Source organism: Micromys minutus (assembly GCF_963924665.1).
Source record: "Micromys minutus genome assembly, chromosome: 10".
Lineage (NCBI taxonomy): Eukaryota > Metazoa > Chordata > Mammalia > Rodentia > Muridae > Micromys > Micromys minutus.
The window spans coordinates 11568757-11582051 of record NC_137979.1 but is presented as its reverse complement, the minus strand read 5'-3'; the positions used below and the strand labels follow the sequence as shown (position 1 = coordinate 11582051).

The following is a 13295-nucleotide window of genomic DNA, read 5'->3' as shown; positions in this document are numbered from 1 at the left end:
GACCATTGCCTCCAGACCCCTTTTCTGTCAAGAGTCTCTGCCCAAGGGTGGAAGGTAGATGGTGGAAGGTGGAAGTAGAAGGTGGAAGTGGAAGGTGGAAGTAGAAGGTGGAAGGTAGAAGTGGAAGGTGGAAGTGAAAGGTGGAAGTAGAAGGTGGAAGGTAGAAGTGGAAGGTGGAAGTGAAAGGTGGAAGTGGAAGGTAGAAGGTAGAAGTGGAAGGTAAAAGTGGAAGGTGGAAGTGAAAGGTGGAAGTGGAAGGTGGAAGGTAGAAGTGGAAGGTAAAAGTGGAAGGTGGAAGTGGAAGGTGGAAGTAGAAGGTGGAAGGTGGAAGGTGGAAGTGGAAGTTGGAATGTGGAAGGTAGAAGTGGAAGGTGGAAGTGGAAGGTAGAAGTGGAAGGTAGAAGGTGGAAGTGGAAGGTGGAAGGTGGAAGTGGAAGGTGAAAGTGGAAGGTGGAAGTGGAAGGTAGAAGTGGAAGGTGGAAGTGGAAGGTGGAAGGTAGAAGGTGGAAGGTGGAAGGTGGAAGTGGAAGGTGGAATGTGGAAGGTAGAAGTGGAAGGTGGAAGTAGAAGGTAGAAGTGGAAGGTAGAAGTTGGAAGTGGAAGGTGGAAGGTGGAAGGTGGAAGTGGAAGGTGGAAGTGGAAGGTAGAAGTGGAAGGTGGAAGTGGAAGGTGGAAGGTAGAAGTGGAAGGTGGAAGTGGAAGTGGAAGGTGGAAGGTGGAAGTGGAAGGTGGAAGGTAGAAGTGGAAGGTAGAAGTGGAAGGTGGAAGTGGAAGGTAGAAGTGGAAGGTGGAAGTGGAAGGTGGAATGTGGAAGGTGGAAGGTGGAAGGTGGAAGTGGAAGGTGGAAGGTAGAAGTGGAAGGTAGAAGTGGAAGGTGGAAGTGGAAGGTAGAAGTGGAAGGTGGAAGTGGAAGGTGGAATGTGGAAGGTGGAAGTGGAAGTTAGAAGGTGGAAGTGGAAGGTGGAAGTGGAAGGTGGAAGTGGAAGGTGGAAGTGGAAGGTAGAAGGTGGAAGTGGAAGGTAGAAGGTGGAAGGTAGAAGTTGAAGGTAGAAGGTGGAAGTGGAAGGAGGAAGTGGAAGGTAGAAGGTGGAAGTGGAAGGTGGAAGTGGAAGGTGGAAGGTGGAATGTGAAAGGTGGAAGTGGAAGGAAAAAGTGGAAGATGGAAGTAGAAGGTAGAAGGTGGAAGGTAGAAGTGGAAGGTAGAAGGTGGAAGTAGAAGATGGAAGTGGAAGGTAGAAATGGAAGGTGGAAGTGGAAGGTGGAAGTGGAAGTTAGAAGGTGGAAGTGGAAGGTGGAATGTGGAAGGTGGAAGTGGAAGGTAGAAGGTGAAAGTAGAAGGTAGAAGGTGGAAAGTAGAAGTGGAAGGTAGAAGGTGGAAGTGGAAGGTGGAAGTGGAAGGTAGAAGGTGGAAGTGGAAGGTGGAATGTGGAAGATGGAAGTGGAAGGTGGAAGTAGAAGGTAGAAGGTGGAGGTGGAAGTGGAAGGTGGAATGTGGAAGGTGGAAGCGGAAGGTAGAAGTGGAAGGTAGAAGGTGGAAGGTGGAAGGTGGTAGCTCCTACCTCAGACCCCTCACGATGCCCCTGTCTCCACAGGACAAGCCAAGCTGTCTCAGCCCAGATGTCAGAATCTTCAGGTTTTGCTGATCTTGTCGGACAAAAGAAAGGTACAGGCAGGGCGGGCACACCATGAGCCCTTCACCCCAAGCCAGGCCAGGCCAAAAAAGAAGTTGCCTGGCACAGTGCTGGGTTAGGGATCCTCACACTCCTGTGCTGAGCTTTGGTTGAAATCAGAGCCATTTATGACCTCAGTGGATCTGGGAACCCGTGGGAGCACAAGGGAAGCCTGGCCTAGACTCAGAGCTCACACCCAGTGGGCTGTGGAGACCAGCAAGCCTGGCATCAAGAGCAGAAGTCTAATGAACCATATTCCGGGTCCTCCACAGCCTGATAACCAAGGTCTGACCCCTATGGAGCTGTCCTCTCTTTCACCCTCTGCCCCATAGCTATGGCGGCCACCTATGGTGTGTCCACTGTCCTTGAGCTACCTGCTGTGCCCGAGTCATAACCCAGATCCCGGCTGTGTCATCCACTCCCCAGTTGGCTGCTGTCTCTTGACTGCCCAATGGGTACCCTGTTGAACCTTTGCCACCTCCACTGTTCCTCCACTGCATCCACTGTGCCCCCTCTGTCCAGGCTTGTTTTATTTATTTTTTCTTGTCATCAGGCCCACTGGCTCAGACCACAGCAAGCCTACTATGACTTCATATGGCTAGCCTCAGCACCCCTACTCCACAGAATGCTCTCCTCTTCCAACCATCAGGAAGCCTGTTCTTGTGCGTCTGCCTTCCCCAGACACCCCGGGGAAGATGGTTGATTGAGGGTCACTTTTATCGCCCCCAGGTGAGTCCCTGGTGGCTGAGGAGGCCCAAAGTCACCTGTCCCTTGCTGAGGTGGGCACAGAAGAGTTCCTGCAGAAACTCACCTCACAGATCACTGAGATGGTATCAGCCAAGATCTCACAGGGTGAGGTGGTGTGTTGCGTGTCTCAAGGGGGTGCTGGAGCCAAGTGCTCTTCAACAGTGGCAGAGGCTCTCTTGCCTCCAAGATCTGGAAACTGTATGGATATGGGGGGAACATCACAACCCTTGTGCCCATCCAGCCAAACTTCAGGTGCCTGGAGGTGACAGCGATGAGGAGTCCAAGACACCATCAGCTTCCCCTCGGCACGGCAGGTCACGTCCTTCCTCCAGTGTTCAAGAGTCCTCCTCTGAGTCAGAGGATGGAGACTCCCGTGGTGAGGTAGGTGGGCCAGGGACATGATGGGAAGGGGACTCCTGGAAGATGATATAGGGATGAAAGTTGTGGGGAGGAATAGCATCAGTAGATGAGCTCCTGGCTTCAGGGAAGCAGGGTCTGCTTTCTGTTCCGAAGATGCATTTGAAGCAGGAACTGGTGAGGAAGCAGGTCCATTACTCCTGGCCTTCCTACACGGTTGCTTCTTCTGAGTCCTCCTCCCTCCTCCTTCCACCCACCCTTCTTCCTTTCCTCCTTCTTTCCCCCATCTCTCTCTGGTGTAGCAGGCATCCTCTCAGGCTCCAGGTGGCAGGTGATGTCTCCAAATAGTATAGGTATCCCCAACTAGAGTCCCTGAGGGTGTGGTGCTTTCTTTTGGGGGGAACCAAAGAATATCCATATTCCTGCCATTTGTGTGGGAACCAGTACCTGCACTGAATGTCCCTAAGACTTCTGTCCTGTGTTCTAGGACTTGACAGGCTTGACTGATACCCAGGGCTCTGGGAGGCTTCCCACCTTCCCTTCCCTGGTAGCTGCTGGAGGCCCCTGACAGGCCTAGCTGACAACTGTATCCTCCCCACCCCCAACTCATTTCATCTCTACCCAATCAGATCTTTGACATCTACGTGGTCACAGCTGACTATTTGCCCCTGGGAGCCGAGCAGGATGCCATCATTCTGAGAGAAGGCCAGTATGTGGAGGTTCTTGATTCAGCCCATCCCCTGCGTTGGCTTGTACGCACCAAGCCCACCAAATCTAGCCCTTCCAGGCAGGGCTGGGTGTCACCTGCCTACCTGGACAAGAGGCTCAAGGTACTTGGCCAGGGGACTGATGGGAGAGGGTCTTCAGGTCACCAACCTAGAGGACTCTGGCATTGTTGTCCTCATTAGGAGGATAGGAGCCCCCAGCCTCCACAGGGGCAGGGCCGGAGCTCAGACTACTTCTAACTGACACCTATTCCTCACCAGCTGTCTCCTGAGTGGGGTCCCACTGAGGCTCCCGAGTTCCCTGGAGAGGCTGTGTCTGAGGATGAGTATAAAACGAGGCTGAGGTAAGTTTCTGGTAGAGCTTTGCCCTGGCTAGCCCACTGTTCATGGGGACCTGTTGCCTGCCCTCTTTCAGGGTCCAAATGGAGTTCTGACCTGCTGCTTTCATGGGGGTCTGCGAATGTCTACTCTATCAGGGCTGGGTGGATACAGGGAACAGAGTCGGTACAGGTTTGGCAGTTGTCCTCACGTGGGCTGGGCCAGGTTACTTCCCTGGTTGGGGTGGGGGGCCTGGTTCATTCCATGCACTCCTCATCCTCTCTTTAAGTTGACAGTGGGCTCCAGGAGGCAAGATGTACCCAAATTTAGCAGCAGCTGAGGGGATAAGGGCTAAAAGAGAGTAAGATGTCCTGTGACAATGCTGTTCCCAGGGCCTTGCAAAGGACAGGAGCCTGTGGCCACTGAGTCCCTGAGAACCCCCTAATGGCTTTTTCTTCTGCCAGCTCTGTCATCCAGGAGTTGCTGAGCTCAGAGCAGGCTTTTGTGGGTGAGCTCCAGTTCTTGGAGAGCCACCACATGAAGCACCTGGACCGATCTCCCCGTGTACCCGCAGCTGTGGCCAGCCAGAAGACAGTCATCTTTCGTAATGTGCAGGACATCAGCCATTTCCACAGCAGGTAGGAGGGTGGGACTGTACACACGCACATGTGAATATGAGCACACAGTCCCTACTTGGAGGCCAGGCCTCATGGAGGGTGGGCAGGAACTGAGGAGAGGGACAGCCTGTGCTAATAAGTCACAAGGCAGGAACTTCCCTTCCTGGGTATCTTAGCTATGCAGGGTAAATCCTGCAGTGTGTCTGCCTCTGAGCAGTGTGTATATGTGAAGACTCTCATGTGTAGGCATATATATGCATGTGCATACATGTTTAGATGAATAGCAACCATACTGTGCATGCCCATGTACTTGGTGTATTTGTCAATATTTGTACACACACATGCACATTCATACTAACATGCCTGCTCATGGATAGGCAGAACATTTCATATCCTGTACTTGTACATACCTCACAACATACATGCCAACATGTCTACATATTCTCAGGTTTCTATACACGTGCACCGTCACCCAGGCACACAAGTACATGTGAGCATACACATGTACACACCTGTACCACGATGCATGCACACCACAGATGTGCACACTTACATTGCACACACATGATGTCTGCACATACATGGGTCCATACCTGTGTATGTTTATATGTATATACATGAATGCTCTTAGAAAACCTGCATAAGTATGCACCCACATGTGAATGCTTTTGTACATGTTCACATATCACACATATGTCCATACTTGTGCATAGGCAGATGGGCACACAACTTCTTGCACACATGACTCAACCTACTCTCCTTCCCGGAGCCCAGTCCCTCATTAGGGTCCTGGCCTTCTTCTCAAGAAGAGGGCCTGGAGTTGGTTAATGGCGGGAAGTACTGACACTGTCCCCTTTGTGGCAGCTTCTTGAAGGAGCTGCAGTGCTGTGGCACCGACGATGATGTGGCCATGTGCTTCATCAAGAACCAGGAGGCCTTTGAGAAGTACCTGGAGTTCCTGGTGGGCCGAGTACAAGCTGAATCAGTGGTTGTCAGCAGCCCAGTTCAGGAGTTCTACAAGGTGCTTCCTGTCTGTCTCAAACCCGCCCACCCTGCTTGCTTCCAGGCCCCAGTTCTTACTGACTGCTCTCTAAGGTGTAGGTGGCTGGTCCAAGCTCATCTTCCTCAACCCCTGTCATTGTATACCCACCGCCTTCCTGTGTCTGGGCTTAGTGGGAAATGCAATAGGAGGTCCCACAGCTCAGTACTCCTCAGCTGTTATTTAAGCTGCCCAGGCCCTATGCCACCACCAGTGACATGGTGACCCAGTGTCCCTTGGTGCAGGGCCGTGCATCAGCACCCTTGGTATCAGGGGACATAGCCACACTTGAACTGACTTCAGCGCTGTGCCTGTGGTACCCCTGGAGCCTAGCTTCCAGATCAAGGTGACTCTATCCATCAAGAGACCATGAATTCATGCGCAAAACCAATATTTTGGTTCCCGTAGAAATATGCAGAAGAGACACTGTCAGCCAAGGACCCCACACAGCCACCTCCGCCTCCTCTTCAGCACTACCTGGAGCAGCCAGTGGAACGGGTCCAGAAATACCAGGCCTTGCTGAAGGTGACACACTCCAGCCTCCTCTGTGAAGGCTGCACCTGCTGGGGGAGAGGGGATCCCTGGGTTCGGAGCATTCCGGATCCATGACCCTCGGTCCTTACCTCAGGAGCTAATCCGCAACAAGGCCCGAAACCGGCAGAACTGCGCGCTGCTGGAGCAGGCCTATGCCGTGGTGTCTGCCCTCCCTCAGCGTGCAGAGAACAAGCTACACGTTTCTCTCATGGAGAACTACCCAGGAACCCTGGAGGCCCTGGGAGAACCTATCCGCCAGGTGGGGCTGTTGGGTACAGGGGTTGGGGCTGGGGGTCGGGGAGAGGCATTGTATGAGGCTTTTGGAGTTGGTAGCATGACTTTGACAGGGAGCTAGATACATGGCTGTCAGTGGAGCCCGCATCCATGGGGGAGGCGTGGCTAACCAGAGCCCGTTCACACTTCCAGGGCCACTTCATAGTGTGGGAGGGGGCTCCAGGGGCCCGGATGCCTTGGAAGGGCCACAACCGGCATGTCTTCCTCTTCCGAAACCACCTGGTGATCTGCAAGCCCCGGAGAGACTCTCGAACGGACACCTTCAGCTATGTGTTCCGGAACATGATGAAGGTCTGTACGTGCAGGGGCTGCCGAGGGCTCTGCAGCAGCAAGTGAAGGTGGAGGCCTACCTGGTGGCCACCTTTGCAGGGCAGCCTGCTTGTGTCCCACCTGGGTCCCACATCATCTGAGGGTGGTCACATTCTCCTCACAGCTGAGTAGCATCGACCTGAATGACCAGGTAGAGGGGGATGACCGTGCCTTTGAGGTCTGGCACGAGCGGGAAGACTCTGTACGCAAGTACCTGCTGCAGGCACGGACCGTCATCATCAAAAACTCGTGGGTGAAGGAGATCTGTGGTATCCAGCAGCGCCTTGCCCAGCCTGTATGGCGTGAGTGTCCCTTTTGTGGGCCGTGGTGGTCACGACAGGATGGGGACATGGCCTTTTTACCCTAGTTGTCTGGCTGGGCTGCACCCTGGTTGTTGGGACCCTGAGTCTCAGGTAGTTTGGTGGCATTGCCTTGGTCCTTGCCTACTTGGTATGGGAGGGAGCTTTTGGGGGGAGGGCGAAGGGCTCCACTCTCTCCTTTGTTGGCTCTCAGTAGTACAATGACTACATCCTCATGGGGAAATCTAGGTAGAGTATCAGGTTACCTATGACCAGGGAGAGGGCACTTAGGGGCATGATGGGACATGAAGCTCAGGACATTTGGATTCTACGGGGTATCAGGGAGTCTTGCACCCTGGACCAGCTTCCAGGTTTATTATTATTATTATTATTATTATTATTATTATTATTATTAAATAACTTTTGGTTGTATGTGCATGTATGTGCACATGCATGTTCATGTGTGTGCTGTTATGTGGGCCAGTGCATATGTGCTGGAGCCAGAGGACAACAGGTGTCCTGCTCAGTCCCTTACTCGGCCTGTTTCTTTGAGACAGGGTTTCTCACTGAACCTGGAGCTTACTTTTGTGAGGAGGTTGGCCTGCCAGCGAGCTCTGGTGATCTGCCTGTCTCTGCCTCTGCAGTGTTAGGGCTACAGGCACAAGACCCCATGTGGGTGATAGGGATTCAAACTCAGGCCATAATGCTTGTATAGCAAATGCTTTTTACCTACAGAGGAATCTCCCCTAAACTCCTCCTTTTTCACCATGGTTCCTACTACGCATTCAACCCGACACACCTCTAAGTTCAGAACTCACACTGTTGGACACGGGGTACTAGTATCGGGTGGGGGAACCTGCCAGGGTATGCGCAATTAAGACTAATCCTGACCTGCTATACACATAACATTGGGGACCCCCTTATGTATCCTCAGGTCCCCCTGAGTTTGAAGAAGAACTAGCTGACTGCACAGCCGAGCTGGGTGAAACGGTCAAACTAGCATGCCGAGTGACTGGCACACCTAAGCCTATTGTCAGCTGGTACAAAGGTATACCCCAGGGATGAGGACGGCCAGCCTTATTGTGGGGCACTGGCTCTGCAACATGCATGAGCCTCTGAAGGCTGTGGGATCTAGCCAGTGGTCCACAAGGGGCAGGAGACAGGAGGATCTGATCAAGGCCATGATGTAGCATAGGGGACAGGAGATGGACAAATAACCCAAAAGCTGTGGCTACCCAAAGGACTAGTGGCATTGGGCAGTGATGAAAACCAGGATAGCCCTCTGAGATAACAGTGAAAGTCTCTGCATGACTGAGAGGCAGACATGAGGACCTGGGTAAGCAACAGCCATGAGGCCGAAGAGCAGCTCTGGCTAACATGTCACATGGCACAACATGCAGTCTCATGGGGAGATCGAGCTATTAGGATGGAGGTGGTCTGCTGACAGTGCAGGGTTTGAGGATCATGGTGCACCTGCCTCACCCAGCTGTGACACCCAGCTGTGGCACCCAGCTGTGACACCCAGCTGTGACACCCAGCTGTGACACCCAGCTGTGACACCCAGCTGTGACACCCAGCTGTGACACTCAGCTGTGACAGAAGGAATGACAAAGGTGTGAGTCTCCAATCAATCTTACCGCTGACACCACCTGCAAGTTTGGGCTCCCTATAACCTGTGTTCCTGTTATCAACTGTGGGTTGAAAGGTCCCCAAGAGCACTCATGATTCTGATGCCAAGTCTGGGAACCCCCAGAGTCCTCTCATTTTCTGACACCAGCTGCAGGCTCCAAGTCCCAGAATCCTCTTCCAGTTTAATCATCCACTCCACGGACTCACTGAAATGAAGAGTGGGGCTGTTCAGGGCTGTGTTTTACGGCAGCAGAAGGGGCCAGAAATGAGTCGCCATGTGTAAGCTTCAGTTTATCCCTCCCAGTGGAGTCCAGTGGTCAGCTCCCTTGTTTCCCAGCGTCAGTGCCTGACACAGAGAGGGAGTTTTGGTAGCAAGGATGATCAGCCAAGCTTTCCCGGTCATGGTATTAACTGGGTCTGGATTGGTGGCCATGCCTAACTTCTCCCATGGCCAACCTCAGTCTGAGGTCACATTGACACCACCAAAGGACACCACACACACTATTGATGTGGCCTAGGGCTTTTAGCGTGGCTTGTACCATGTATCATTGGCATTAGTGACTCCATGGGTCCTCTGACTTCCAGAATCTGGAGAGATGGGGAACAGTGAGCAGCCTGTGAGAAAGGAGTACCCTCAGAAAGGCTCAGTCAGATGACCAGCTTGACAGTGACCAAGAGCACCTAGAGCCAGTCCTGAGTCTGCAAATGTGCCTCCATGCCCACTCACCTAGCTGTGGACCACTCCATCACAGATCTCACACACACATTCCACATACTTGTATGTGCATAGCACACATATGTAACATGAGCATTATACCAGTGCATACTGAAACATGCCACGTGCATGAATATAACAAATATATACTAGACATGCATACATGCGTGCACGGATACACACTAGCATGTATACACGCACAGATACACACATGTTTGCATATGTATACTACAGGCACCTTGTGGCTCAAGTTGGCCTTCACATTCATTGATTAGAAGCTGTATGTTAAGAAAAATGGCTGGCTTCCTGGGACCATCTGCCGTGGTAGGGATGTAGACACCCCACAGGATGCAGCCATGCTCTGTGTAGACTTGAGAACATCTCTCAATAGTTTTCTGTCTAGTGTGTAGCATAGCTTTGTGTCTGACTAGTTGCGGGTTGGTCTCGGAGATGTGGTGCTGTGGTGGCTCCATACAAGAGTCCTGGTGGTCTGGTGAGGTTTCCTCGGTTAATCACTGTTCCTCTTTATTTGATCCATGTTTTGTGTCCCCAGGGAGGGACTCCTGTAACCTACCACTATAGTTGTTTATATGGCAGAGCAAACAGCTGGATCAGTAAGAATATAACAGCCTTCACTAAGACGGTAACAGGGACAAAGCTCTAAGAATGACTTTGAACTCTACCCACGGAACAGTGAGCCACACATCTGCCCAGCTGCGAGCTTTGTGAGCTGCTGGCTTCTTGCTAATCTGGATAACGAGTGATTCATGGATCCAGACCCTCAGGGGACCCGTGCTGTTTTGACAGTGGGATAGAACGAGGCGGGTAGAGCACCCTACTCTGGGAGGGTAGCCACCTGCTCAAGCCGGGAATCAAAGTTGGGAAATCATCTCTTTCATTTGAAGAGGAAGGCTGGGTATACACGGTTTGACATGCTTGTCCCAGAGTCGAAACCGTCTTATCATAGAGGAAACACTTAGAACATCACTGAAGGGAATGAACATCTGGTTTCCACCGGACACCCACACACGCGAAGGGTTGATTTTCAAGAGTGACGTGTCTAGTGGCAATGTTGGAAAGAGGTTCAATCCGAGCCCCAAGCTGTGCCTCCCATGCCGGAGACTTCCGCGAGCAGAAGAATTGACTCTCAGAAACATAAAGCTTGCCCAGGACCATGCAAGAGCCTAACATTGGAGCTTTTCAGTTGCTGTTGCTCTTCACCGGTATCTGGATTCTTTAGAGAGGAAAGAGATTTCTTTTGATATGAGGGTTCAGAGGATGTGTCCTAAAAACAGTGTCACTTAGTGAGGTTCCAGTTGGCTGGCTGCAACGCAGTGTGGCAGCAGGCATCATGGTGGGAATATATGGCAGCTGGAGGGAGCAATCGTGGGCGATAGGAAGCAAGAGAGACTCTGGCTGACCCGGTTCTCAATAACTCTTGAAATATTGAGTTACTCCTAGAAACCAATATCAATCCCCTTTCAAGGCACCTTCCCCAGTGGCCTGATCACTTCACCGTGAGCCCCCCCACCTAAGAGTTTTCACCACCTTGGTATTGTCAACCCTGGAGACCAAGCATTCATTGCAGGAATCTTCAAGGGACCCCTCCTGAAACCATAGCAGAGCTCAAAGGAGCCCTCTCTGGGAAGTTCAGAAAACCCACTCCAAGCTGCAAGGCCTCTGGGAATCCCTCAGGCCAACTCCAAACTGGCTGGGACCATAGAGAAGACGTGGGTGGGGCACATACTGTCCTTGGTTCTCCTGTGGAATTTAGAGGTCCGAAGGACAACAATTTGTTATTGTGGATGCTGATGAAGTTCGAAGGCACCCCATGCTAGAAACAGAATGCTGAGTCTTGAGTCTCTCAGCCTGCCCTGCTGGTGGAGCCCAGCTCAAGCCTGGGCATTTGAGACAGATGCTTCTCACTTACCAACCAGAAGAGCGCTGACTCAGCAGAAATGGGCTGTCAAAGGATCTGTGAAATTTGGAGTGCTACATCCAGACTTAGAGGTGCCCTGGATGTTTGTTACATACATTGTCCTACGAACTCAAAAGTGTTTTGGTCTTCACTATCCAAGACAAAAAGGGAACCACAGCTGGCATCCCTAATGTGGCCATCAGCAGCTGCTAGTCTCACTGAGGATGTCTGTATCAGCTGGAGCTACATGGACAGTGTCTGGTCTAACTGAGCTAATCCATCTCCTGCAGCTAACTCCCTGATGTCACACAAGGGCACAGAACATGACCTGACACCTCCATGAATCCTTGGGCACTTTTTTCCTCCTGGGTTCTGCACCATCTCTGTTGGAAGGAACCAGGAAGCTGGGCTGGGTAGCAGTGGCATCTTGTACTGCCACCTTTCTACGTGGCATCTGTCCCACCTGAGTACAGTGTGCCCATGGTGGAGAGACCTAAACACACTGAACGTCCAGAGGTAGAAGGCAAGGCCTTGGCCCTCCAAAGGGGCCTCTTGGTGTCAGATTGTGGCATCTGTGTCCAGCAGAGCTGGGAAGCTGACACAGTCTCTCAAGATCCCCACATGCTATAAATGATGGAGTCCAGCCCCTCTGGCTCCAGGGAGACACGGCAGAACCTTCGGGATATGGGAATCTGTCTAGTTTTACTTGTTTTGAATATTAAGGGCTGCGGATTCTCTATGGGAAGGTACCTGTCCCTCCCCCACCACTCTCCCAGGAAAGAAGAAGGTTTGCCTGACACACCGAGGTGGGTGTTATCAGATCGAGACTTCGTGGGTAATTTTAAGCCACAAATCTCCTACCACGAGGCCATGCATCCCCTTCAGCGACTGTTTCAGAAATTATTTCCCATCTTCGTATATGCTTCACAGAGGAGATGACCTGTAAAATAGGTGTCTAATGTGTTCACACACTGAGAACGGATCAAGAGTGACCACCTTTAGGAGGAGGAGCTGTGACAGTTTTGCTGGACACACGTTTCCCCTGAGTGTGTGTTTGTTGCGGGTGGGGGGAGTAGTTCTGGCTGCTCATAGCTGAGGAAACTGAAACTGTGAGAGGAAAGGCACAAGGGTGTGTCCTTGGAGTGTGGCCCTTGGGACAGGTCTGGTACTGAGGTCTGAGCTGTGTGCTGGGAGTGGTCTCCATTCACTCGGGAAACCCTGGGTGCTTGTCTAGCCACAGGGCTGCATGACTGTAAAATGGGGTCAGATGTGGGAGGAGGGGGAGGGGGAATAGAGGAAGAGGAGGGAGGGGTGTTTCTCATGCAAGCTCTAGATTTTGGGGGTAGAGGAGGTTTAGAGAAGAGGAATTCACATCAAGTATGCAGGACATTTGTCACCATGTAAGATCACTGAGAGGTGCAGTCATTGAAGAGGCACAGCTGACCCAAGGCAGCAGCTGTGTTTATTGTGTCTTCTGTGGTTCAGGCCTGCCTACCAGCCTCTGTTGCCAGAATGTTGAAGTTGGGGAGAGACAGATATTTGAGTCAGGGCCCTTATGGAGAGACATTCAGAAATGGGGGTGAGGGCAGAAGGAGGAAGAAGGAAGGGAGGAGGAAGGGAAGAGGAAGCAGGACAGGGAGGGGAGGGGGAGGGGAAGGGGAGGGGAAGAGATGTGGAGAGACAGATTGCAGCTAGCCTTTTTTTAATTTGTGGGCATCAGCCTTTGGAACCTTATTCCATGAAAGCTTGCCCCTGCTTTCCAGATGGGAAGCCCGTGGAGGTGGACCCACACCACATCCTCATTGAAGACCCTGATGGCTCCTGTACCCTCATCTTGGACAACCTCACTGGCATAGACTCTGGCCAGTACATGTGTTTTGCGGCCAGTGCTGCTGGCAATGCCAGCACCTTGGGGAAGATTCTAGTGCAAGGTGAGCAGAGGGGTTTGTGTCGCGTGATGGACATAGTCCACAGTCGGTGGTACGGACCCTGCCCAGAATACAGACTGTGGTAGGGCTGGTGCATAGGGTGAGCCTATGGGTGTGGAGCAGGTGGGGTGACTCAGGCCGCCCCGAGACTCCCAGACCATAGTCACTGCTCGCAGTGAGGACAGCCAGTTCCCAC

At 52.2% G+C, this 13295-nt stretch overlaps 1 protein-coding gene across 10 annotated transcripts in view; it reads left to right on the top strand.

Annotated features, from left to right (window-relative positions):
• Nucleotides 1–13295, top strand: part of OBSCN (obscurin, cytoskeletal calmodulin and titin-interacting RhoGEF) — a 127691-nt gene that overhangs the window by 89634 nt on the left and 24762 nt on the right. For all 10 annotated transcript variants that reach the window (XM_080923621.1, XM_080923620.1, XM_080923618.1 and 7 more), the window contains 13 exons: nucleotides 1593–1663; nucleotides 2400–2522; nucleotides 2659–2798; nucleotides 3404–3604; nucleotides 3761–3843; nucleotides 4282–4455; nucleotides 5299–5455; nucleotides 5882–5998; nucleotides 6102–6266; nucleotides 6434–6592; nucleotides 6735–6912; nucleotides 7844–7957; nucleotides 12935–13102. In XM_080923621.1, the coding sequence (XP_080779747.1) occupies nucleotides 1593–1663; nucleotides 2400–2522; nucleotides 2659–2798; nucleotides 3404–3604; nucleotides 3761–3843; nucleotides 4282–4455; nucleotides 5299–5455; nucleotides 5882–5998; nucleotides 6102–6266; nucleotides 6434–6592; nucleotides 6735–6912; nucleotides 7844–7957; nucleotides 12935–13102 (1850 nt within the window). The remainder of the gene's footprint in view (nucleotides 1–1592; nucleotides 1664–2399; nucleotides 2523–2658; nucleotides 2799–3403; nucleotides 3605–3760; nucleotides 3844–4281; nucleotides 4456–5298; nucleotides 5456–5881; nucleotides 5999–6101; nucleotides 6267–6433; nucleotides 6593–6734; nucleotides 6913–7843; nucleotides 7958–12934; nucleotides 13103–13295) is intronic.